The 26,303-nt window shown below is 38.5% G+C and overlaps 2 protein-coding genes across 5 annotated transcripts in view; one reads left to right on the top strand and one right to left on the bottom strand.

Moving 5' to 3' along the window:
• The window catches only part of LOC139143798 (multiple epidermal growth factor-like domains protein 6), a 435,859-nt gene that overhangs the window by 53,467 nt on the left and 356,089 nt on the right, over nucleotides 1-26,303 (top strand). The gene's annotated exons all lie outside the window — the stretch shown is intronic.
• LOC139143796 (uncharacterized) overlaps nucleotides 1-26,303 on the bottom strand; it is a 49,313-nt gene that overhangs the window by 7,233 nt on the left and 15,777 nt on the right. For 3 of the 4 annotated variants that reach the window (XM_070714358.1, XM_070714359.1, XM_070714357.1), the window contains exons 6-8: nucleotides 22,214-22,666; nucleotides 20,210-20,224; nucleotides 19,491-19,514 (exon numbers count right to left, since the gene is read on the bottom strand). In XM_070714358.1, the coding sequence (XP_070570459.1) occupies nucleotides 19,491-19,514; nucleotides 20,210-20,224; nucleotides 22,214-22,666 (492 nt within the window). Of the gene's footprint in view, nucleotides 1-15,998; nucleotides 16,395-17,071; nucleotides 17,165-19,490; nucleotides 19,515-20,209; nucleotides 20,225-22,213; nucleotides 22,667-26,303 lie in introns of those variants that run through there. The other variant, XM_070714356.1, reaches the window with a different exon arrangement.

Consider the following 26,303-nt stretch of genomic DNA (forward strand, 5'->3'; position numbering starts at 1 on the left):
ATGTTCCTATTCGAATCAATGCACATATTTGCACTAACTTCGAGGCATGTAATAACTAGGGACTTGCACTGTTCAGAGTTTACATTCTCTCATTGTCTTGAATAGATTGCAAATGACAGCATCGACATCAAAGTCATAACATGATTAAAGTTTCATTAAAAAGTCACCACGTGTTTTGACAATTCAAAGGACACTAACCAACGCAATTTCCGTGTTAACTCTATGGGAGCGTTAAAAATTGCGATATTGTATAAGCATGGATTTATTGTCTTCTGGTTGAGTCGGCCAGTAAATTATGCTTTGTGTGAAGAAATTGTTCAGATTGGACCGGAGATGTTTACTTGTCTGTCAGTGCTGGAAACCATAAAGAGAATAAAATAGTGACCACGACTGTACTATCGTTACGGTATATAGTACACCCTCATGAAATATTGTATGCTGCTCGCTAAAATTCTGTTTCGTCTGTTTGCATTTGTGAACGTTGATGCAGTTCGTTGTCGAATCCCGCAACGCCTCGTATGTACACTTCCACTTATAACACGGGTAGTCACGTACTAATAACACGTTTCACAGGTGCTTGCACGTTGTTTGCAAAATCGATCGAAGGCCAGGGATCGAAGTGTGAGGCCGAAGGCCGAACCTCGGTAGTAGTGCAAAGAATAGAAGGTTTTAGACAAGAAATCCGATCTGAGAAATCCAAAATCAACACAATAACACATCTGCCCTCAAAAAAGTAACATCGGACGGTCGAAAATACCGATAATATCAAAAGTCATGGAAAGCCCAAGCGCAGATCTGTAGCTTCCTTTTTATATGACAACTTCGACAACCTGCATGGATTTCGTGATAAGAGATCATCAGATAACTTGCTGTCTATTACAACATCAGAAGAAATTGAATAATGTCCCCGCCGATATCCATCAAGAAATCAGAGTTACTGCTCTCGAAGTCAGGAAGGCATTTTATAGGGTTTGGCACTGGGGCCTCTTGGCTAAATTGACATCCTTTGACCTACAAGGTGATCTGTATGACTGGATCCAATCTTTACTAAATGACTAACAGCAAGCTGTTCTACTTGCTTGTTGATCTATTATTGTTGGCTTACCCCATGGTGAAATCTTTGGCCCCATACTTTTCCTGATGTAAGTTGGTGACCCAGGTTCATATATAATGAGAACGATCTGCCCCATTTGATTAAGACACAACTCTTAACGTAGTAATAAAGTATGAAAGCCCGTAGGGAACATACTCGTACAGCAGATCTCGAGATAAAAAAATTTAGATTACGCCAAACGAACTTGAGTATCTCGAGATCTCGAGATACTTTTTTTATTTTTGTTCTACGACTATGTCCCCTATGGGCTTTCATAAAGAGCACAAGTGACAGAATTTTCAGAACAGGACGCCTTTAGTATAACCTGAACAACTTTGAAACTCTGGTGTGTCATATTCAATGTCAGCCTAAACCCGAGGACATGATTGCCTCTGTGACGACAAACTTAAACACATTCCTTTCTTCTTTATGAGAAACCAATTTAAGCCTTCAGAGTGCAAAAACTCTTTATTTAGGAAAGAATAGAGTGCATCATTACTTTTTCCTTAGACTAGTCATAGAGCCTTTGGAATTGCACATCATATCAGTAGCAGTGTAAAGAATAGGTTTGACACAACAAATCGGCGAGAACTCAAAAACCATCACAATAACACATCTACCCTCAAAAAAGTAACATCGGACAGTCGAAAATATCTTCAAAAATTTGAATCTTTTCTCTGATAACTGCATTTGACTGATACATGCTAAATTAGGCGAAAATTGACTGTCGGACAATTCTCCGCATTCACGTTGCCAGCCAACCATCGAGGTGCGTACCTGAACTCCCATTACATAAGCCTTTGTTGTTGTGTTCTTTATACCACTACCGAGGTTCAGCCTTCGGCCTCACACTTTTACCCGTGGCCTTCGATCGACAATTTACATAACGCTGCAAGCACCTATCACAAGTTCTAGATTCGTGTGAGCTGTCTGAAAGTCTCGTCAAACTTTCGCTCACATTTTTGTTCTTGCATATTAATGATGGCAATGAAACGTCACTAGGAATCGGCTCTATTGCTTGGCCAATACCTGATCGAAACCGTGTACCAATCCTCAATACTAGACATATACATGTAATACCTGTTAGTTTTGGAATCACGCTTCCCGTAAAGTTAGCTCAAAAATCCACTGTAAGCTGTAGGCTTCTCTGCGTTTGTTACTTTAATCATTGCACTTAGTACACAACGTCAAGTAACATATTTTGACCAAACTATGGTTAGAATATCATCAAACCGATGACTCAAAAAGTACACTGGGCATTCCAATTTATTGGTATAGGTATGAATGCATCGAGTCAATGCACTACTGGTGCGCATACACCAATCAAGTTTAACATGTCTCAAACAAACCAAACGATCACGTACAAGATTCTTCTTCTTATTTAACTTGTACTTCTTCATATGACACAAAATTTCACCCACCTTTGCAATTGACGGGGCATCCATATTTGAAACCCGCTTTGCCGTCACTCACAGCACCAAACTGAAGGCAGTAGTCATTGTTGGTGGTGTCGAAGTCCGTGTAATTTCCAGTGCTATCTTGTATGTCTAAGCAGACGTGAGTAATCTTCGAGCATTTCTCATTGTCTGTCGGGAGCGTTATACTCGAGACAAAGGCCTTCAACGTCATGGGCGTATCGGGGACTACATCATCTGTGTACCGGATGCTGATATCGTCTTGACGCTCTTTCACGGTCGCAGACTCCAACTGAGCGCTGTCGGTGAGGTAGACCGTCGGATAGAGTGCAAAATCACCTCCACTGCGTCTGTTCAAGGTGATGCCGCCTGTATTTATGATTGTGGCGTTAATGGTGACATTGTTCGCATCGCCTGCTAGGTAGGCGACGTCATTGGGAGCAGTAACAACTGCACGTGTTGTTTCGATATCTAAATTGGAGTAGAAGCACAGGGAACTCAGGCTGAATAACAGTAAACAAGTTAATAAAGAATAGAAAACTAAAAGTATAGAAAAAATGGTCAAAAAATAGACAGAATAAACAAAAAAATACGTAAAACAAAACAAAAAGTAAACAAACAAACAAACAAAATACTGACGGCTCAATTGTAAGAAAGAAAAATAAAAAAAACGGTCTAAAAGAAAAAAAACATAATTAGTAAAAATAAAAAAGTAAACAAGCAAACAAACAAGAACTGACGAATCAATTGTGAGACTTCCAAGACACAGACTAGATTTACCTTGGTATGTCTGTCTGTCTGTCTGTCTGTCTGTCTGTCTGTCTGTATGTATGTATGTATGTATGTATGTATGTATGTATGTATGTATGTATGTATTTATGTATGTATGTATGTATGTCTGCCGCCCAGTATCCACGAATCTGGACAATCCTGTCAAAGGAACGTGCAGTGTCTTGCTTTTAACAATGCGCTATGTACAACGTTACATTGTCATAGAAATTTATGACTTTTTTTCAAGCGACTTCGTCATCTGTGTCCAATCAGCTGCCATGACGATTAACTGGTAAATGGTGAAAACGCAGTCTCGCTGATAACTCTAGCTGATTGGAGAACTTACCTATATAACACTTGAATATTCCAATGTTGTCATCATTTAGTGGCAACGCGAATCTCGCACAGTATACGTTGTTGTTCAAATCGGGATCAGTGAAACCTTCTTTGACTAACACGACCTCCACGCAGAAGTAATCCACCTGTTCACAGGCATCCGACGGAATCACTATTTCGACACCGTCAAGTGTGAAGCCTCGGACTGCTTGGCTTAGCACCGGTTTTTTGAGGTCATCGACGATGAGTGAGTCCCCCTGTAGATACCCAAGATTCAACGCGAAATTCGCTTCTGCCTCTCTTTTGTAGGGATCTGATGACAGGTAGGCCTTGATATTGAAATTGAGGTCACTTCCATTTGCAGCTGTGATATCATGCGGACCATTGTTACGGAAATTTATAACAGGGACTAGTCCACTTTGTTGATCTAGTGGTATGATCTCGTTAATAGCATTTACCCTCACGTACACCATTTCAATATCTGGTAAGGAGAACGCAGCAAAAACAAAACAAAAGAAAACAATGTTGTACATTTCATTTCAATACAATCATGTAAATATCCTCATTAGCGCTCAATTGAAAACACCACCGTACTTCTTGTCGACTCCCTAACAACCATCTATTGCCACATGCACCTTAGGCACAGTTTGAAGTCTGCTTTGCCTTTGAATCTGTTCATTTATCTTCATCTATCCTGTCGATGCTACAACATATTCCCGATATAACTCTGCTACTGTCAGTTTATTTTTGCCTCGATAACATTTAATTTTTTTTTGTCTTTTCCCTTTCCTTGTTTCTTTATCTTTCATTCTCTGTCCGTGTCCAAATCTATTTCTCAGCATAAATGTACATGTACGTGTTCCTACAAAACTTATTATAAGTGCATGTCTCTGCCAAAAGATTCTTTTATCAAAATTGCCAGGCAAACTCATGATGATGATAATGATGATGAAATGATGATGATTATGATGATGATAATCATCATCATCATCATCATCATCATCATCATCATCATCATCATCAAGTATGTTTCCGTCTGTTACTTCTCTGCTAGGTGACTGGATACCGTAGGTTGTGAGTCGAACCGTATTGAAAACATCATATTACATATAGCCTACCTGCTTCTTCAGCGTGACAAATCACCAGACAGGTCAAAAAGAGAATGAGCACCGGACTGACCACCGTTGCGTGTTTCTTCATCCTGAACGGGAAGGAGAACATAAATGTCTCATTTAGCAAACATGACTACACCTGCCAATGTTTCATCCTCTACACTTGGCAAGCGTTCAGAGTCTATAATAAAATTCCTTCTGGTAGTGTGATTTCATTGAAGCAAACCATAAAGAGGTTTCAAGCTTATCAGACGGAGTTCATGGTGCTTGATGTTTAAAGTCTACTCTAATTCGTGTGGTTGATATTACAAAATAGAATTATTGCGGAAAAAGATACCATTGAAAAAAGTTGATATACTAGGTCATAAAATGGCCAGGAACAGAGCTATGTTTCGAGTGTCATGTCAAGCAGTGGGGATTAATGCTATCTCAAATCATGGTAGATTTCGGAGGAAGTTTGTCAACCTCCTAAAGATATCAGTCGTCATCATCAGGTTTGTCAAGCGAGAATATTGGAGAGAGAGAGAGAGAGAGAGAGAGAGAGAGAGAGAGAGAGAGAGAGAGAGAGAGAGAGAGAGAGAGAGAGAGAGAGAGAGAGAGAGAGACTCATTTTTACTCGCCGGTTTTGGCGAGCCTCAGTGTTATCTGCACAACACGGTTGGACCTAACGGTCATAATGTCGTTACTACTGAAAAAGGGCTCATCAGAATTCAGCAAAAGCAAATGAATAATCACAGCCGATAGCCCAGTGACTGCAACCTTTGAAAAGCTCTGTGTATTCCTCTCAATTGCTATGGATCTGTGAGGTGATAAAGTCAGCAGATGTCGGTTTCGATTACATCGTGTTTACACATTCTTTTTTACGATGCACACTTTCGGAATAGAACAAAGTGACACATTATGGTTCTAATAAATTATATATTTCCTGACAACATAGACATCTTTGAACAGAACTCAATAGTAGAATAATTACAAGTGTTTTACCGATACAAATAATTGTTAGGTGTAAGCTGGTAAAAACAAACAAAAAACAACAAGCAAACAAACAAATAAACAGATAAATAAACAAACGAACGAACGAACGAACGAACAAACAAACAAACAACAAAAGTATAACAATACTCGATTTGTTCTTCTGATTGATAGTATAAGACCCATCTATCTGGTTAGCGTCTCAGTGCCTTACTTGAATAATCATAGTACTTTTCATAAAGTGATTATTCTGGTAGTGCGGAAGAGTAAAGTATCAATTCTGGTTGTGCAAGCAAATATCGCACTACTCTCTCAGTTTGTGCCGACAATGTTTGCAGGATTTAGGCCAAAGGTAGAGTTCATAAGCACAGAAGGCACAGCTATTCGAAATCTTAAAACTTTACAGTCCTTCCCTTGTCTACCACTTGTTGGGGGCTCATTTTGAAGCTCTTGGCGTAAGAAAGATTTTCACCGTCTTAGATTTCCAAAAATTGCAAAGTTTACATTTTCCCAGAAAGAGTTAACTCGGCGATGGCGGCCATTTTGAATTTAAAATATAGGTAAATGTCAGGTAATTTCTTACTCTCGAGACAAACTTTGCACAGTAATCCCTGCTTTTTATTCCTGGTTTGGGAATATAATTGTTGAAAGTTTCATTGAGGAAAGTTTGAGCAAAGAGTCTTTCACTTTCGAGGCGCACTTTTTAAGGCAATTCTATACTAGGATTCTGCGAAGGAAAAGAAATACGCTTTCCAGCTAATCAGAGCTTTGCATGCTTGGAACACATCTACTGAGCTCGGTGCTGGTATTCAAACGGCCAAATGCGCTCAAGTTTACCACCAGCAAGGTAGGTATATGTGTGTGTACTTTGATTGTTTCCTTTCAAAGCTTCTCGTAAAGTCTAAAGGGAGTTTTATCTGAAACTAGCTCTGCAAGGTCAAAGGTCGGTGAGTGCGGTCGAAAGATTCAACAACTCCCTCGACGGATCATCATGCGGAGTTGTTGCACTAATCTTGCTGTGAAAGTCTTCAACAGCGGAGAAAAGACGATATTACCATCATCAGAATTTATTGTACACCAGCGAGAACGTCACCACACCTGTTGACCGACTTCCGCTGTAGCTACCAATATTTGAAAGTAAAATAGGTACAAAAGAATAAACATGAAGTTCCAAACCCGTGCTACCTCTTTGGCAACGAAATCAAAATCGTCAGTTCAGTTCGCGTGCCATTGCAGCACAGATAGAGTACATTCAGGCTCGAAAGGCACAAGCATGTTACAGTCTGAAGAACGGTGTTTTCTGTATCTTCGTTTTTTAGCGCGTGCAATCAATCTGATACGACAGACAATGGCCACATCGACATTTGAGACCGACTGGTGTGAGAAAACTTATTTTGGAATGGCAGTTCAAATATTTGTATCACAATCGCGTGAAAGTGGAGTGGGGACAAGACATTGTATAAGCCATGGCGGGTCGAACTCTTAAGCCTGACCTCACATAACTTACGATCTAAGTAAACTCGAGTATATATCGACAGTATTGTATAGTAGCCTTTTTGATGTCGCCACTTGCCTTACATGGCCTCTCTATTGAACAAGGGATCTAATCGTCCGGCTGCACCCAAATTTTGTTTTCTACTGCGGTAAGAGGCAGTTCTGACCCATTCTATGTGCAGTTATTGTAACTGATAATAATACAAGCGAAATCCTACTTCTAAACCGATATTTCCTAGAAAGTTTTGAAAGCGTTGAAAAGTCTACCGAAAGACAGGAAAAATCTTGTATTTTACTTTGTATAGAAATTTTTAGGCAATACAAGCCAGGGTTTTCTTTTGCGACAAAAATCATGCAGACAATATAATTTCTTGCGAATATATTAGCGGAAACTGTTTACCGGAGAGGTCTGTATATCAACTCAGACCTGCAGCACATAAACATCGATAACATTTCTTGAGTTTCCGAAATCTTGCCGCGAATTATCAATACCACGGGCAACATATTTGTCAAGTGTGAAAATATTCAATGTCGAAATGATTATATGAAATTTTTCGCTGTCATTTCAGATGTAATGGAAGTGTTCGTAGCCGACTTCGTGTGTTTTCCTACCTTACAAGACGCCTGCGGGACACTGGTCACAAACGACCGTCACCCAAGAAATGGTAATGGTTGGGGTCGTCGCATTGATGCGTTATCACATGCCTCTATATAGCACGTCGCGCGCTCTATAGGATTCAATGGTAACTTGTAGAGGGCTGCATAGTCATCATTTAACTGGAAATGAGCCGAAGCTGTTTCCAACTCGACAACTTCGAATTAAATATTATTAAATAACATGTAAATAGGAAATACCGTGTTTACAAAAATATGCGAAAAAATTCAATAAATCGCATAACCGTGATTTAAATACATCGATGAGCCTTTCAATGATCAAAATCATTCTATCTTTCAGCAGATGAATGGAAATAAAGCATTTAATTGTCATTTGCATATTAAACAAATATGGAGAGAAACTATGTAAGAGAGGCATGTAATAAAATACTATAGCCCAAACAAGAGACCATGTAACCTTGAAGCAGGAGACCATTTGCCCTCACAACGGACAAGTGGTCACCTACCTTGGGACACATAGTCGCACGTTTTGGCTATAATCACGGTCCCTCCACAAAATAGTTTGCCTGCTACAAAGGCCTTCCACACCCAGTGAAAATAAATACCGACGTTGTCAACAAGTATAATCGTAATCGGCGGCCATATTTTTTGTTGATATTTCGTCGATGTATCTCACCTCAAATTGTAGCTCACACCGTATGAAAACCAGCAGAATAAGCAGTGCTTTTATTCTTTACACCGAAAAATGCAACAAATATATCAACTGCAATTCTCTCCGATTTCCCGCATGACCTTGAAACCTGGCATGTATGATGTTTTAAAAAACACGTCCTTTTTGGCAAAACATGAAAGTTTAGGTCATCAACGAAAGTAAACAGCTGTAAATGCAGGCCATGTAATACTTCTTGATAAAAACAAGCGACAGTATAATGTGTTAAGTTTGATTTTGAAATTCTCGTGTGATTTCTTCGTTGAATTAGAACTTTTGGAGACTTTCGAAACGACTATTCAATTTTATGACCTTAAAGACATCTTGATGTCACCTTAACAACGCTTACCTGTTCAGTATTCCTATAGATCGCACAAAAGACCCCCGCAGCTCTCTTGTCATAGACTTTAGTTGTCTATACCTACCTAATTCTGCTAGCAGCTTCATCAAACGCCGACAGCAAACGAAACGATTTGAGATACAGGTTGTTATGTTTTGCTCCAAAGTTGGTCCTCGGCAGCTGAAGAACATTCGATGTAAAAACCACAGCAAGCACCCCTGTCGCTAGAGGGGGTAATTGTCAATATCAATGTGTGATGCAAATTGACATTCTTCAACACTTGATCGTTTCTTATTCGGTGAAGTCGTATTTTTTGTCGTATTTCGATTTTACAAACCAAAAGAAGACTTACCTCTGTGCTAACATCTTAAGGGTAACTATGTGTGGTCACTTAGGGTTTGCAATAGTTGCAAATGTTGTAATATCAGGCCCAAAAAGAGACTGTTTTCGGTCTGGTTGAACATTAGGGCGACGACGTGCATTTTTAATCTACATTTATTTTAGTTACGGTCAGTTTGTAATCAAGACATAGAGTCAGCACTTGCATATAAGACAGCTTATTTTGCTGAAAGTAACTTTTGTATGTAAAGATGCATTCAATTTTCATCATAAAATCTGTTAAACAATGATTAAAATGTTGTTTTGGAAACAAATGTGTCAGCTTAGTGTAAGGCTGCCTTAATTTCCATGCGTTGTATCGAATTCTGGTTGTTTAAATACTTAGGGAAGTTAGTCATTAAGTTATTAAAGTGATACAGTCATCAGAACTGCGCTAAAAGGCCGTATGGGTCAAAATACGACCAACGTAAATACTGTATCCAAGGTACGATGGTGATTGATGAAAGTTAAAACATGTCTGTCATAATCTACATCGTATAATTTAAATGTTGCAGCTATATGATGATGAGGTGCATCTAGATATCCTGCACAAAATACATTGCTTATAACCAACTCGCACAGGCACACTTCTGACGATGGTTTCCATTTAAATGCTTACGGTAGTTCGTATAGCACATCATTTTTTTACTCTTTTTTGGTCGACTTTCGATCCACAGAAACACAACAAAAAGGGTTGGAGCGAAGGGTTTCTCAGTGATTTGCGCGCTCAATCGAAATAACTCTAAATCCTGTTGTCCTTATAAGTGTTTTGCCTAATTGCTGCGCATCAATTAAACGAATTGTTAAATATCAAACCATTGTCTACCTCTGTTCTGTCTTACCAATTGCAATGTGCATTGTCACGCAATGAATTATTTGTTATCCCATTATTTCAATAAACTTATGATATAAAAGCAATGAATCACAACCAGCGACGGTATACCACTCGGTTTTGACCAGTCAACTCCATATATGCATTCGCTAACGCTGGTGCATTTATGTCGTGAACTGGTCAAAATCTCGTGATATACCATCGCTGGTGGTGCTTTATTGCTTAAGCCACAGGCAAGCATTGACAGACTCGCAACGGGTATTGTTTAAGGCGTGAAGCGGTTACGTAACCCATCCATGTTCGCCTCGCCTCAGGTTGCTCTCGCCTCTCTTTTCCAAAGAGTGCCGACCATGCATCCTTCTGTAATTTTCGGATTTTCGCCAATTGTTAAGCCAAAGTATGTTCGGCAAAGTTTGTGTTGTTGTTGTCGTGTGGTGCTGAGCGGAATTGGCGTGCTCGCGAAAACGGGAGTGTTTTAAGCCTCAGGAAGGTGCGTTTTACTGATTTAAAAATTCCTCTCATATTTTTATGAATATATAATGAGTGTGTTTGAACCAAATTTGAAAGTCTTTTATCGATACTGTCTGGTTTTACTCAATGGTTTATGGTCAGTCATACCGTCTTTCACTCGTGCGTCAAGGAAGGACATGTTTATGAAACTGCTGGTGTGTTATGTTTTGATTGGCGTGACGCAGTGTTTCTGGCCTGAGAACTCGCAAAGTAACTATGGTTGCTACGCGACTGGCAGTACGATGCCATCTCGTCGTATTTTTCGCATCAATTATCAACCACAAACGAAGCCTCCAAAAGGTTTAACACCTTTGAAGCTCATTTTAATATGAAAAGCCAATAGTCTACCGAGACGACCATGGAACAAAAGGCATGCCGCGTTTCCAGTCTGTCTATATTTGTCTGTGCTTAAGCTTATCACCCGTCGTATCATCATCATCCACACAAGTTGTAAAGTCAATGCACGACGAAGACAAAGCAAAGGGTTACAAACACAACCTATTTAAGCCCTTCAAATAAGCACGATTCTTTCACCAATATGCACCACATAATTATAAGGATGCAAACATGAAAGAAAAAATCCTGCAATATTTTAAAGATGGACAGTTTCTGTTATCGAATTATTTCGACTTCCAATCCTTAGCGGAAGAAATCGGTGAAAGATGAGTTCTAAGCAGAGGATACAGTACGAAACTAGCACCTAATATGACACAGCCCATGGCCTCGCGCAGCATTTTGAGGGATTCTGAAGTTATTTTAACCAGGAGCGATGCAACATATTCTGGGCTAGTACAATTCACAAGCAAAGTGAGTGTGAAGTACAGCAGAATATGCCTCATCGCGAGTGAAAGTAACATCAGTAGTCCTCAAAACGCTGCCTTACGCCATCGGGTTATTTTATCTTTACACATGTTTATTAAATTAAGTAAAAAGTGACGCAAAGTCCATGAATATGCTATAATAAAATTCAAGCTATCCGACGTTATATATACATGTTCGTGTGGTATACCTAAATACCATACATCGTTCACGCGGACTTCAGACTTGTTGAGTCGCATCCCAAATCAGCCAATTAGCTTTGAAAGAAGAAAAGATTAGATGTTTTCATTTTTAGACATTTTATTTCATAGGGAAACTTGCTGTTTAAGTACAATAGGCTAATTTAGACAAAAACAAACACATTACTCAGGGCTCGAAATTAGCGGTAGTCCCGCGTCCACAGACTACCAAATTTTCCCTGGGGCTACTAAAGTCCATGAAATGGTAGCCCACCCGGACTAACAAAGCCCGGGACATGAAATACTTGGTGTGCGATGTCCGTCACTTTGGGACGAGCTAAATGCAGTCAACATGCAGTTTCATTTGTTTGAAGCAATTATCATTTCATCTGTGAAGAGTTTTTTTTTCTGGTAACTATTAAAATTTCCATTGTTGTTGTTTTCACAAGATGCCGAGCGTTTGATACCAGAATGTTGAGTTGCTTTTCCGTGTGTAGTCTTTGCATGCCAGTTCACACTATGCTGTTGGTCGGCAGCATACAAGATGTACTTGTGTCAAGTTTTGGGGTTTTGATGCTGAAATTTCACAAAACTGTCACTTCTGTATCAAGAGATTGTGTAATCAGTTTGATTTGAAATAGTAATATAAAACACTGTGTCAGTTAAGCTTGGCTGAGTTTCGCTGTCTTTTATCTATGGTTGTCGATCAGTATCAATGTATTACGTTCTGTATAGAGAGACTCGGGTGTAACAAGGCATACCAGTTCATAAAGATCATGAGAATATTTTTTCTGTTTTTCTTACAATTTCTTTGGATGTGTAAGCCGATTTTGAAAGCGATCGAAAGTGTTAAATGTACATAAATTAGCATAAATCAAGCGTTCATGACACATAACATGGGGTTTCTCGAGTTGAAGTCCCTAGTTTTACTGTTAATTTGTGTTTCTGAACCGGGGCCTATACTCGGACGAGTACAAAATCCCTAAACTAAAATATCCATGGACTACCAGCCATTGTCACTGGGCTACCAACTTCAGAAAATGGTAGCCCAAGTGGACTACCAGGGTAAAAAGTTAATTTAGAGCCCTGCATTACTGTATGATGGAAATAATACTCAACAGGAACAGCCAAAACGTTGAAAACAGCAATTTCAGTCCAAATCGTCAGCATATATAACATAAGGCCTGCAGCGTTTTACATTCGGAGAGAAATATTTATAAACAGAAAATAGTTCCTCTTGATGACCTTCTTTATTTCAATTTGCATATCGATAGTCTAATTTGCATAGGCCTGATAAAACTACAAGTTTTAATCACGGGCAATTTAATCCAACACATTACGATTTTGATCACTTTGGGAGCAAATATTGCAACGAATTTGGTATCAGAGGAGTATCTCTTTAACTTCATTTTAGTGTAATGGGGAAACAAATGAAAGAGAATACCTGTATGGAAATAAAAACACAGGGATGACCTGTTTTGCTAATTTGCATATTAGCTTGCAAAGACATGGGTTTTCTTTTTCACCTACAGCATGAAATACGTTAATACATAATTTTGTTATAAACTTTTATATTAAGGAAGTTAGCGCCTCGATATATTGAAATACTTAAAATTTTGCTCAAACTTTTCTTAAGAAAACTTTAAATCATTTCCTTTTGACATCAAGAATAAAAATAAGGGATCGCCGTGCAAAGTGTTATACTATAATAATATATTACCAAACATCTACCGATTAAAGATATTCACGATGGCCGACATCCCTGTGTTATCTCTATTTGGAAAAATTAAATTTTCGATTTCAACAAAAAATAAGCCGGTGAAAAATTTTGTCACTCCATCAGCTTCAAAATGAGCCTTAACAAGTGGTAGCCCGCATTAGTAAGTATTAAAATGTAAACAAAGGCTCTATATATTAAGTGTTAGGTCGGTCAAAGCATAAAGTACATAACATCCAGCAACTAATATTATGAAATATTTCCCACAGTAAGTATGTATATTTTGAATGACAATGACACACTTGTCCCAAAATATGCTAATAATGGTCATGTGACCTGATTAGGTATTCAAAATGGCCGCCAACAATATAAATTTATCATTATTTTTACATGTTTTCCAATTTTCCAGTAAAATATTGTATCGTATCCAATGCTTAATCACTATTTATAGTGCCATGACCATGGACTTTGATGTAAACTTTATATATTATGAAAAACTTTACACAGATTTGATAAAACTTACACAAATTTTCTTGTCTTCACTCATAAGTGAAGAATTACACACAGCGCCCTTGAATATGGGAACAGACAGGTCAAGGTATCCTATTTTATAACATCTGACTATTGAATTTATCAAACTTGTCCACAATTACAAGATATTTTTGGAATTGTAGTATTACAATTGCCCCAAAAATATGCAAATACTGGTCACATGACCTCATTAAATATTCAAAATAGCCCCCAGTATTCTAAATTTACAAGATTTTCACAATTTGCTTCTCTTTCTGACGACATTCTAAAGAATTTATCCCTTCCTATTTCTCAATATGTCTAAATGTATATTAGATTCCGTTGTCTACAATGATGGTTCCAGGAAAATGTTTGTACACCGTCCCTCCACGCTACAGCGATTTTGCTGAATGAACTTGTCGATATTGTAACACAAACGTTTCGATATTGAGGTGGGAGCCTCAAGGTTCTTTCACATTTTTATACAAAAAAATCATTTCTTTTCAAAGCTTTTGCCTACTCTTTTGGCCTCCAAAACAGATTGAGCTTGCACGGAGTCGCCGCTAGACAACTGTACGCGACCGTACCTCCAAGTCTTAAAACGGATAAACAAAGACACAAACAAAATCACTATCCCAAAAATCATCGTTTCTGACGAAAAAACATCAAAATAAGTGTCTCACCATTCGTAAAATATCGTATATTTAATGTTCAAAGACTGAAATATGCTGAGTTGGATTAGATTCAAACATGGAAGGGAGGAAAAAACTTCGTGACCGAATAACCAACGTGCGCGATCAAAGTTTCAAAATGGCGTCGCGACAAACTCAACAGCATTCCAAAACATCGAAAGCATAAATTTCGAGTAATGTTAGAATGAAAATCGATTCTAGAAAATAAACTTTTAGGAAGGTATACACCTCGCAAGTCAAAATTCACGGGGAATTTTACGGGTTGATTGGCAATTTTCGTTGTTCAAAAAACGCGTGGCCGACGTATGGTGGCCGCCATCTTGATTTTTAACAACAAATGCATCGTCGAAACTCGGGCGTTTTCTGCAACAGAACAGAGTAAACGACAAAAAAACGCATACTACCAATTTTAAAATCCCCATCGCTGATTGATCACGCCAAATTCGTTTCGATTTATTCTTATTTCTACAAGTGAAAGGGGGAAAAACTTTCGTACTATAAGGTGCCTCTTCCTACCTAGCGAGGTCAAATTTGGTGGGCGAAAATTCGACGGAAAAACACGGAAAATCATAGACGAAAATCTAAAAAGAAATTACTCTCAATAAACACAGTTTCTCAGTTGTAGCAGAAATCCTGGCTATGGTAACAAAGTTACCTGAGGAGCAAAGACATGACAATAAATAAAAATACTCCGCACCGCAAGATGTTGCCAAACGCTACTGATGGCGTCCCCAAGCAAGCATTTACATCCGTAACGCGCTTCGTTACAACGGCAGAGCAATTAACACCTTTAAACGATAGCGCACGAGTCGCGTTTCAGACCGGTGGGTGGAGGGACGGTGGTTTGTAACATCATTTTTATGAACCCAATAAAAGTTTCGTTCAAATCACTGTGTACACTAATATTACAATCATTTTGCAAAACTCAGAATTTGATTATTCGAGTTTTGCAAACTTCATCCAATATACATGCAAAAACATAAGATACACAATTTTATTGTAACCAAAAACAATATTTATTGTTTTTCTTTCGTAAAAAAATAAAAATAATGTAGGAACGCCCTAAAAATCAGACCGAAACCCTAAAAATGTCACAAGGGAACCATTTCTGGATAAGTTTGGTTTTGTTGCATGTACATCATTAGTATGATAAAATTAGGTCGTAGTATACAACACTGTCAATGTTGATGATGTCGCTGTCTTTTATCATATTCTGAGCTCTGCATGTCATCTCCATGCCTTCCTCTTTCCATCCACCAACAGTAATATTGAATAAAAAATGCAGAAAGGTCTGCAGTATATTGTCTTTTCAAAGTACAGTACTGTATGTAAAACCAACAAAAACTTTCTCAGTTTGTTTTCTCAATTATAAATCGCATAATCTCATTCTGTCTTCAATTGCATTTTGAATGTCAACTCAGACCCCCTTATATGGCGTTAATATGATAACCTAGCCCCGGTAGTGAGATAAAATCTCGATCATTATATGCTATCACATTTTTACGTATTCAGAAACCACAAAGCATTTTAAAATACATACAATATCAGCGGATGTTTATAATTATTACAAAATGCGTTAACTAATGTTACAAAACGCGTTTTATTACAAAACGCTGATACCCTATTACAAATCGCGTAAACAATAATTTATTACAAAATGCTGATACCCTTATTACAAAATGCGTAGACCACTTTATTACAAAATGCTGATACCCTTTTTACATTTTGCGTAAGTTGTTACAAAATGCGTCGTATTACAAAATGCCGCAGTACAGAGTCCTAATTTCTGTCCTCGAGGAGCTTTCTACGTTAAAACAATAGCTCTTCTATGAATACAGAATCTCATGGACTACGACAGATGTCTTCCAAATATTGCGTGCTCATATGTCGACCAACTCTGCTGTAAGTTAACAGAAATACTGTTGTGTTAGTTCTTATCGTACGACAGTTAATGGAGCCGGCATCAAAATTGTTGGAAATAAAAATTCTATGTTCTTTAAAATAAATTTAGGTCTATGCTATAAGAAGGATCAAGAAGTTAACGTGGGATATTGTCTGCAAGTTGCAGATTTGGTCTACTACTGTAATACGGTCTCTAGGAAATGTGTACTGGACTTTGCAGCCAAATGCAAAACATTATCTCACAGACGAGACGTTTAAGAGTTCACACACATAGAACACGATTGGAACTTATTTGGGATAATTGGATTGTGAAGTAATGCCGATTTAATCTACAAATGTAATCTCATCTGCTTTTCTTTTTACATTACACACTTGTTTTTTTGAGTAATTTGTAATATTGGAACATTCAGCTGTACGGCACCTAACAGTTTTTGAGGACTTTGAAAAATATGAAAATCAAATTATCCCAAATTAGTTCCAATCGCCTTATAGTTTTCAGCTTTTCCGATAATGGAACAAACAGCTGAAGTCAAACGGGAAAAAGTCAACAATATTTTTTGTTATAGTTTATAAAAAAACTCTTAAGGCTAGACGCTCCCTATATTTATATGTGGGACTACGCTAAGTATAATTAAACTGCACATTTTCATTGTGATTCTTTACATCTCTGGTTACCTGCAAACTACTTTGGTAAATTCTGCATTTCCATGACCAAAAAAGTCAGAGCAAATGCCATAAAAATGCCGACGTCTTTCACAGATCTGCATCCTGTAAATACAAATAAGAAATGAAATTCATGTCAACACACTGACTGGCTTTACGGTTTTTTTTTTACTCAAATGATACTTTAAAATTCGTTTGTGAAGACGATGTCGGATATGATGTTGGATGAGACGAATTACACGATCATGCAAGACGATAGGGCTTGACCATTGAATGTACATGCTGTAGGTTAGGCTTAGGAGCTACATTGGTGCTTAAGTAACGATTGTGCAATGAAATCGATATCTGTCACAGTGTACTACTACTTCAGCCATTTTTCGTCTTGATCATGGTTCTGAACATCATCGTAGCGGCAAACGCTCAGCTTGATAGTTGTGATAAAAGCCCCCTGATGCTGCCTCCAGAAGACAGTGCAGTTCTCGCTTCCCAGCATTCCTGACGGAAAAAATGATCGTAGAAAATTGTGCAAACTTGCTCCTCAAAAACCAACGAGCCTATTAACATCTTTTGTAAAGATTTGGGGATATAAAAACCGCAGAATGCTGCAATTCTCAATTCCATTCAGTTTATTTCAGTACTTATGGCCTCCGGCCAATATGTGAAAACAGTAACAGAAGCATCGATTACAGATCTCTGGCCAATGCAATAATTACAAACCTAAAAAGGGAAAAACAACTTATCTACAAGTACTTCTCGCTGAATGGAAGCCATTGTGATAAATGTACCAAAAAAGGGTTAAGCAATATACTTCTGACGACAGACCAATTTCCCCGCTTCCGACAATATCAAAAGCTATTGAAAGTCCAAGGTTTGACCTTCCGTAGCTTGCTCAGTATATATGGCAACTTCGACAACTCGTATAATGGATTTCTTACTTAGAGATCATCAGAAAACTTGCTTTCTAACATCACACAGAAGTGGAATCAAGAACTCAGAGTCATTGCTCTCGACATCAGGAAGACATTGTATAGCATATGGCACAAGCACCTCTTGGCTAAATTGGCATCCTTTGACCTTCACGGTGATCTGTATGACTGTATCTAATCTTTCCTAAGTGACTAATTATAACAGCAAGCTGTTCTACTCGATGCTTCACTTAGATTTATATTTGTTGGCTTACCCGGGGATGAAATCTTAGGCCTGGTGCTTTTCCTGTTATCAGTTGGTGACCTAGTGTCACAAAAAGCGAATGATCTGCCCCATTTGTTAATGACTCAACTCTTAACACAGTAACAAAGAGCACAAGTGACAAAGATGCAGAACAGAACGCCTTCAATATAGCCTGAATAACTTAAAGTTTGAAACTCTGACTTCAAGCTGGTGTGTCAGATTCAATGCCAGTAAAAACTGAGGACATGATTGCCCCCAAGAGGACACGCTTAAACACATTCCTTTCTGCTTTATGAGCAACAAACTGAGGCCTTTAGAGTGCAAAAAACTCTTAATTTAGGAAAGATTAGAGTGCATCGTTATTTTTTCCTATAAGTAATCACAAAGCCTTTGAAATTTAACAGATTATCAGTACGAGATGAAGTATCAAAAGCTCCTGGGGAGGGACAATGTTACTCCCAAATTATTTTATGACGCTAGGACTGACATATCTTAGATATCTTATTAAACTGTCTTTTCGCATAGGATATTTCCAATATCCCTGTTCGAGTAAGAAATATTAAAAGCCGAAACAAGTTCAAAAGTGAATACAAACTTTTATTGTTGAAGAGGTATAAATAATCAGCTGTAAGTGTTAAGCTACGGTCAGATCTTTCCCTTTTTGTTACAAAACCATTCAACTGAATTCTAAACGTTAATTTCTTATATGCTGTCGAATTGGAGTCGCCTGTGTTCTAAGTGTACTTTTTCGAAGTATCGGTCACCTGTATACTTACTACTTGTATTTATTAGAGAAGAGGCTAAACTAGATCAGTTAATTTGACTAAATTTAGCTTTACTTAGACGATCTTTGTATTTAGATTTATTTCACGTGTATTGCAATATTATAAAGTTGGAGTAAATAAATAAAACTCAAAGGTTTTACTACCACTAGTTGCGACTATGTTATGGTCTCAGCATGTATCAAGGATTGCAAAGAAAACAGCCAAGTGTCACTACGTCCTGGAAGGACCTTAAAACCTGCCTTTCAAGCACGTAATGCTATTCAACATTTGTATCCGCCATTTCATAAGGTGTTTTGTAGTCAAGACCACGGGGTACCTTGTAATGATTCAAATGTAATGCAATCCTACTGTATGACACAGAAATGCCATATTTACGAGATTTCGCGAGATTTCGTGAGAGATGTGTGTGCTACATGTCCACATATAACTACTCCTGCGTGATAACGTTTTAATTCCTCAACATAAGGTGTACTTACCTTCTGATACCGATCCTTTTGTCGCTGGAAGTAAATCGAAGATGAGGTTAGCATTTATACCCTCTCGTTTTCCGTCTGTCTGTTTGTCTATCTATCTGCCTGTCAATCTGTCAATTTTCTCACTCAATATGACTATCTCACATTCTGCCATACCCTATGCTTGCCTCCCTCTATATCTCTGTCTCCTTGTCTGTCTTACAATTAACGTTACGATTAAAAGTTATAATTTGATCATGAATCTGAGTACAAACGCCCAAATTTACGAATGAAACATAAGTTTCATTTGCTTTTGGGACACATTAAACTGACAACCTTTGGATCAGTTAAATTGGTAACGTCTAAATCCATCTCTGACATTCCACAGTGTGAACTTGGGACAAAGGCTTCTAATGAGGACTTGCAGGTTTTTTTCCGCAGATCTCTCTCTCTCACTTTCTCTTTTAGTCACACATAAATCTCGTATTTATTCGATATATCTGCTTGTACTTCGGTGCAACAAAGCCCCCTTGGTCAAGCCCCTGTCCCTTATAACACATCGGCATTCAAACGATCGATTGAATGATTAACTAATGAGCCAACGCTACAAGACATATACTCGTTATGAATACACACATTTTACCTCATCACTATTTACTATCCTAATGCATGGACTAAACCTTAGCGCAATAAATGTATCAAATGCTGCCTGCGTTCAGAAGAGAAAAAAAAATATCACGTACCTGCCACTGTCGTTGCTGCAAGAATTAAATCAGAAAAATAAGATCGATGAAAATCATATAGAGATCATCCACATTTGTTATTTATGCTCATCAATATTACATGTTCATGTCTGCGGCAGGGAGTTTCAAATAAATTTAAGGTTTTTGAAAATGACAGTCATCCCGCTGGTTCACACACCCTCATGCACAATTGCGCACTATACAGTTTCTCAACATGTTGCGGAAAGAGAGGCGCACGAAAATCGAGGAATGTAAATGTTGTCCAAACGACAATCCTGAAATTTACACAAATTGTCAATCTTGTATTTAAGCAATAACGTACCCCCTCCCGCGGCCCTGCCCATAATGGACGAGAGCTAACTTTGCACGACATAATGTAAGAGGCGAAGCAAAGCTATTATTTTATAGTTTTGACAATGCCAGTGAATTTGTAGCTGAAGAAAAGGAATAAAAAAGGAAATTAAACTGAGTTTGAAGCCAAGTAAGCATCGTCCGGCATGATCGGCCCTGAATATGTATACTGTATACATTTACACACATTCCACACTGCACTGCACTGAACACGCACGTTCAACACAAAAAAAATGAGCAGTACGTTCACCGTTCGATTTGGAAATATAAAACTGATGTATTTTAGAAGAAGCTGAAAAGTAAATGCATCCCTACCGTCTATATCGAACTTGAAACATCAACTTTCAATATCATGCCATTCAAAAAGCTGAAACACGGTGAAATGCCAGGCATAAAGAAAACGGAATGTTCTCGCATCGACATCAACGAACTGCATGGTATCAGCTGATCGATACGATCAGTATTATGTAGCTAATAGTACATCATTCATTTGTAAACAATATCAACAGAGTTCAACAATGTTATTTAAAATGCTTGAATTTTATTATAATTGTGTCAGATAAATTCAACTTTTGATGACGTTTTGAGAAGAGCTATTGTATTTTGGCGAACGGAAAAACTCAATGTAAATGGGTGCTTGAAGGTACAGTTGACGAATATACTTGAGAGTTTTCGTCGGGAATTAGTCGAAAGCGATGATGAGAGTTATCGCCGATAACAGCCGGTGCATAAGAACTTGGTAACTGAGGAGATGTTAGATCAACGGAAGAGCCCATGGCCACGATCGTCAAGATTGCTGGTCGTAGCTGACCTTGGACCGAGACTTTGAATGACTTCCGAGTCATTTCCTTAGACGATACTGGTCAAGGTTGATGATATCTGCCGTTGTTGGCCCGATGAATCATGTTGATGCTGGTTCAAGTAGCTTTTCACGCTTACCTCGTTTACATTACCACTAGTGTACACAATATGCGGTGTGTCTTACCAAGCATCATCTAGGAGTTTACAAGCGTTCTGAGTTCTGTTTCACCTGTACATCAACGAAGCGAACTATGTGTGTTGTGAACTACGTAGTATGCTTACTGCACTGTGCACACTGCACTGCATGCAGCGTGTCGGACGGGGACACTGAGCGCGAGCCAGACAGAGCAGACAAGTGCATGTGGGAGACTCAAAATATTTGATAAATTGTACTGTAAGGCAATATAATCGAAATTATCAAGATTTATCGTTTTATATGTTACATGGCTTTCCCCGCAATCCGCCCCCCCCCCCCCCAATTTTAGAAGTTCAGTCATTCATTCACTTATTACAAACAAAAACCTTGAGTGGTTATGCTCGCTATGGGGCCACAATGCTGAATATTCGGATACATTGTCAGTAATAATCAGGGGATATGACGTCAGTAGTTATCAGGGATATGACGTCATAAAAATTCACTGGTATTAACAAAGCTATAAAGTGATTTCTATTATACAGCTTTAACGCATTCTATCTTCATAATAATACTTCCATAATTATACGTTAATAAATGCCAAATTTGTCACCATAAACTTGAAATTAAAAAGGAAGCATCGTACCAGAAACACAACTCTGCCTAAAAATAATCAATCTTTGAAATTCTCTTGAAATTCGGACTCTGGCAAAACTTACCAATAATACACTCCGTTTCACCAGCCTTGTTGGGAAGGGAGCCGAACTCCACGCACAGGTCATCAGAGCCAGAGTCGACCTCTTTGTAGATGCTGCTCTCATCGAGCGATACCGTCACGCACAGGTAAAGTAACTGCTGACAGGAGTCTTCGGGTATGTTGATGTTCGCTGGCGAGAGGGTTATTTCGATGATTTCATCTTTGTTGAGGCCTTGTCTCAAATGCGTGACATTCGCTGGCGTGGCAGGTAGCAAAACCCTGATGCCATCTGTGTACGTGTGGTTCTTGTCGGACAGCCAGACAGTGACGTTGAAATTCTTGGCAGGGTCTTCCACTTCGGGGAGGTCGCCAGGCCCGATATTGGTGATTCTGATGGTGACGTTAGCGGGAACTGTTGTGTCCAGTGGATACGGCTGCTGGGAGGGTGTGACTGCCATCTCGGTGGGTGTAATATCTACGGCGAAAAGGTTACACATCAAACGGACTTACGAGATGATGAAAAACGAACTTTTTCACAGGGAACAATGATCATAGTGATGAAGCCCGCCGATGAACAATATGTTAGTCTCTTATTCACTACAAATAAAAGCTTAAAAAACTCTACTCCCCCGTTTTCTCACCGTTAACCCAGCTGGACAGTGGCATTATTTTAAGGCCGCGTTCAAAAAAAGTGGTGGGGGGGCTGGAGGAATTCAGGAGGGATTCGAAAATTTTGGGGTAGTCGAGGGGGGACTTGAAAGTTTCGCTCTGCCTATAGGGGGGGGGACCTGAAAATATTTTGACTCCCAACATTTTAATGTCGTCCAATGGTTCTAACCATAATAATTAAACAAAATCTAGAACCGTTTTGTCTTAATCTCGAAAAAGTCTAAAAATGTATGAATTCCATTAAATTTTCGTAGAACAAGTTGGCCTTGTAATGGGGCAGGAGCTACAACTGTTGATAATTTTTCAATATTTCTATGCAATGTATCAAACACAGTTTCTTGGTGTCTCTCTACAGCATGCTGCTGAAAAACACAATATTCAGTTTGTCAACAAAGCCTGTTTGTCTAAATATAGGTGATAACTGAATGATGCAAATGCACTTTACACGTAGGCTGTGTTGGCAAGCTGAATACTGGACAGCTCAACATGCTGTAGGGAGTAGAACAAGAACGCAATTGTATAAACTGAACAAAAATATTGTCAAAATAAAAAGTTAATAAAAACTACTGCCCTGCTACCACATACTGGCAGTGACAGTGATACATGTAGCTCTGACTCTGATGTAGTTTAAAAGAGTTTCGGTCATAGGACACTCAATTGACAGTGCAACATACATCTGCTTGTACACAAGATCAAGCCAGATAGCATCACATAGAAGACTAGGGGACTAACAGTTACCATGGATTTTTGAATTCTGGCATATGAGAACAATCAAATATTAGAGAAAAAGATGGGGTCACCATACTTGATCTTATATAAATGTACGATGAAATGTCATTTTTTCTAAAATCACTTAAAATCAATATAAAAACCATTCATTTCAAGTTTATGCAATGAATGAAATTTTCACATCTCATTGTACCAATAACACAAGAGTAAAACTTTGAACAGTAAAGACTCTAATTTAAATGGAAAAATGTGACGAGATGGAATATTTTATTTTTTATCAAGTTTGCCATTATTACACCCAAAATTTCTGAGATTAAAACATTGATTTCATGGAATATTTTAACCTTCCAGTTTTGTCAATTTTGTAAAACATTTTATAAGTGGCATCTAAGTCGTATATGTCTTGTACTTTTGAAAAAATTTTTCAGTAGGTCACTGTGCTCATTTTTTCACAATTTGGTTAAACGTAGCTAGGAATACACAATTTCCATACCCTCTCATGACTGTCATTTTGTGTGCTTTTCAACTGGTGCCATTGAACTGGCCAGAGTTGGATGAACTCAAGTCGGCTTACACTGAGAAATCCAAAAAATTCACTGGTGTATTTAAAATGAATCAATTTAAGAACTTGCCCTAGTTATATGGCTCTACAACCTGCTGATAAGTGGTAGTGTTGAGCATCGTCGTGCAGAACGACACATTACATGTTTTTTTAATCTGCGTGCATTCCTATAAATATGCGGCTATATGGTAATTTGGGGGGGGGACTTGACAATTTTTGAGGGTATTGAGGGGGGGGGCTTGAAAATTTTTGAGGGTATTGAGGGGGTCTGAAAAAAAAAATAAGATGTCAATTGTGATTCCTCCACCCCCCCCCCCCTCACCATTTTTTTTTTGAACGCGGCCTAAATTCCCCAGGGTCATCAGATTTTTACCATGTCACACGATCACTTTCATTCTGAAAAGCACGTACTTCTCACCTTTTCTCAAAGCAAGATTATGCAATCTGCTGGAAAGACACCAAGGATAAAATGCGCCAATTGAAGCCACACAGGAGCTTCACACACGAGGTAATCCCTCCTCTAGTCATCAAATGAATGCTGACCGCCTTGCAATTTTACTTTGTACGTCAAATTTGGGCAAGGCCCATAAAGTTTGGTTCAAAAAAAAGCGCCAATGTCACTGAAGCATGACTGCCTGGGATTGAAGGTGCAGTTATGGGTAAGTGTAACCACGATTTACAACAAAATGATCTGGCATAATATGAGAGCCAGCCCAACACAAAAAACCTTAGTCATAGCTATTGTCCAGGCATTACCCAATTCCAACACACTCTCAAGTACCCAGGTCCTGTATGTGCATTTTACGACTCTTATTTTTAAACACAAAGTCTCCGGATAAACCACATGAACATGGTCACATCTACTTATAGCCGTGATTACGCAGCAGTGCTGTGCCTTATTGATCGCACTTGGGTCGGTTGCATCATAACGTCTCCCATCATACCAAATATGAAGGGTGTAGCACCTTTAGTTACTGAGTTACAGACATATATGTGTATTTCAGGTAAAAGGTCATCGACGTCAAATGACATTTTGTCAAAACATTTTATGCTATTGTTATCCTGTGTACCAAAAACAGACCTGGTGCTCTATTAACTGGCTCAAAGTGAGGTACAGAATGTTGTGTCATAAGGTGTCTCATCATACCAAATATGAAGGTTGGAACACTTGTGGTTCCTGGTTTATAGGTATAAACGTATTTTCAGGTCAAAGATCATTGAGATCATATGACGTTTTGTCAATTTTTTTTCTTCCATAGTTATCCCAACGTACCAAAACGGAGACCTCTGGCTCTATTATTTAGCCCAGAATTAGGTATGCACATAATTTATGAGATACAGGAAGTGGCTGCTCATGTGACATTTTGTCAAAAAGTTTGCTCCAATAGTAATCCCTATGTACCAAAAATCAGACTCCTAGCTCTATTTACAAGACCAGAATTAGATATGTGCATAATGAAAGAGCTACAGGATGTGGCGTCATGAGGTCTCCCGTAATAGTCGCGCCAGCGGCTTACTGACTACGCATGCGCATATTCATAATATACTATGCGAGTAACCGGAAGTGTACCCTACTTTCATGGGCGCCGCCATGTTTTTTGAGCACTCGTAAGTAAACAAATACGAAACGTGCAAATTATTATCTTATGACATGCCATTTATAAAATATATATCTTTTATTAGCCAGTAAAAGTTATTATCCACCTTATTGCTGGTACAAAAGATCGCATAAAAAATAGAAAAAGGGAGAAAGAGTGTCGTGCATATGAACGGGGGTGGGGGCGCATACGCAAAGAATGCTGGGATTGAATTTTAGAAAAGCGCCCCCTGTGTCAATAACTAGATTCAAAAATTGCCAGTTTTTAGACGGAACGCTATAGTTTTCAGCTTGCAAGTGGAAGGTGGGCAGTGAGGTTACCATTGCAATGATGATGGCATAATACGTCCCTTGTTTAACCATAGACTCTCGAGAAATATGGTTTAACACAATACGCTGTTATCATGGTAAAAATTGCCAATTTTGTCCAACATTTTTACACAATATAGAAAATCTATACCTGCACTGCTGTAGCCGGTTTGACGTCGTGTACGTACGTGAACTGCTTTCATCAGAGGGTAACTGGGCAAAGTTGTCATATAAACGTGTATAGCA

Source organism: Ptychodera flava, chromosome 11, assembly GCF_041260155.1.
Source record: "Ptychodera flava strain L36383 chromosome 11, AS_Pfla_20210202, whole genome shotgun sequence".
NCBI lineage: Eukaryota > Metazoa > Hemichordata > Enteropneusta > Ptychoderidae > Ptychodera > Ptychodera flava.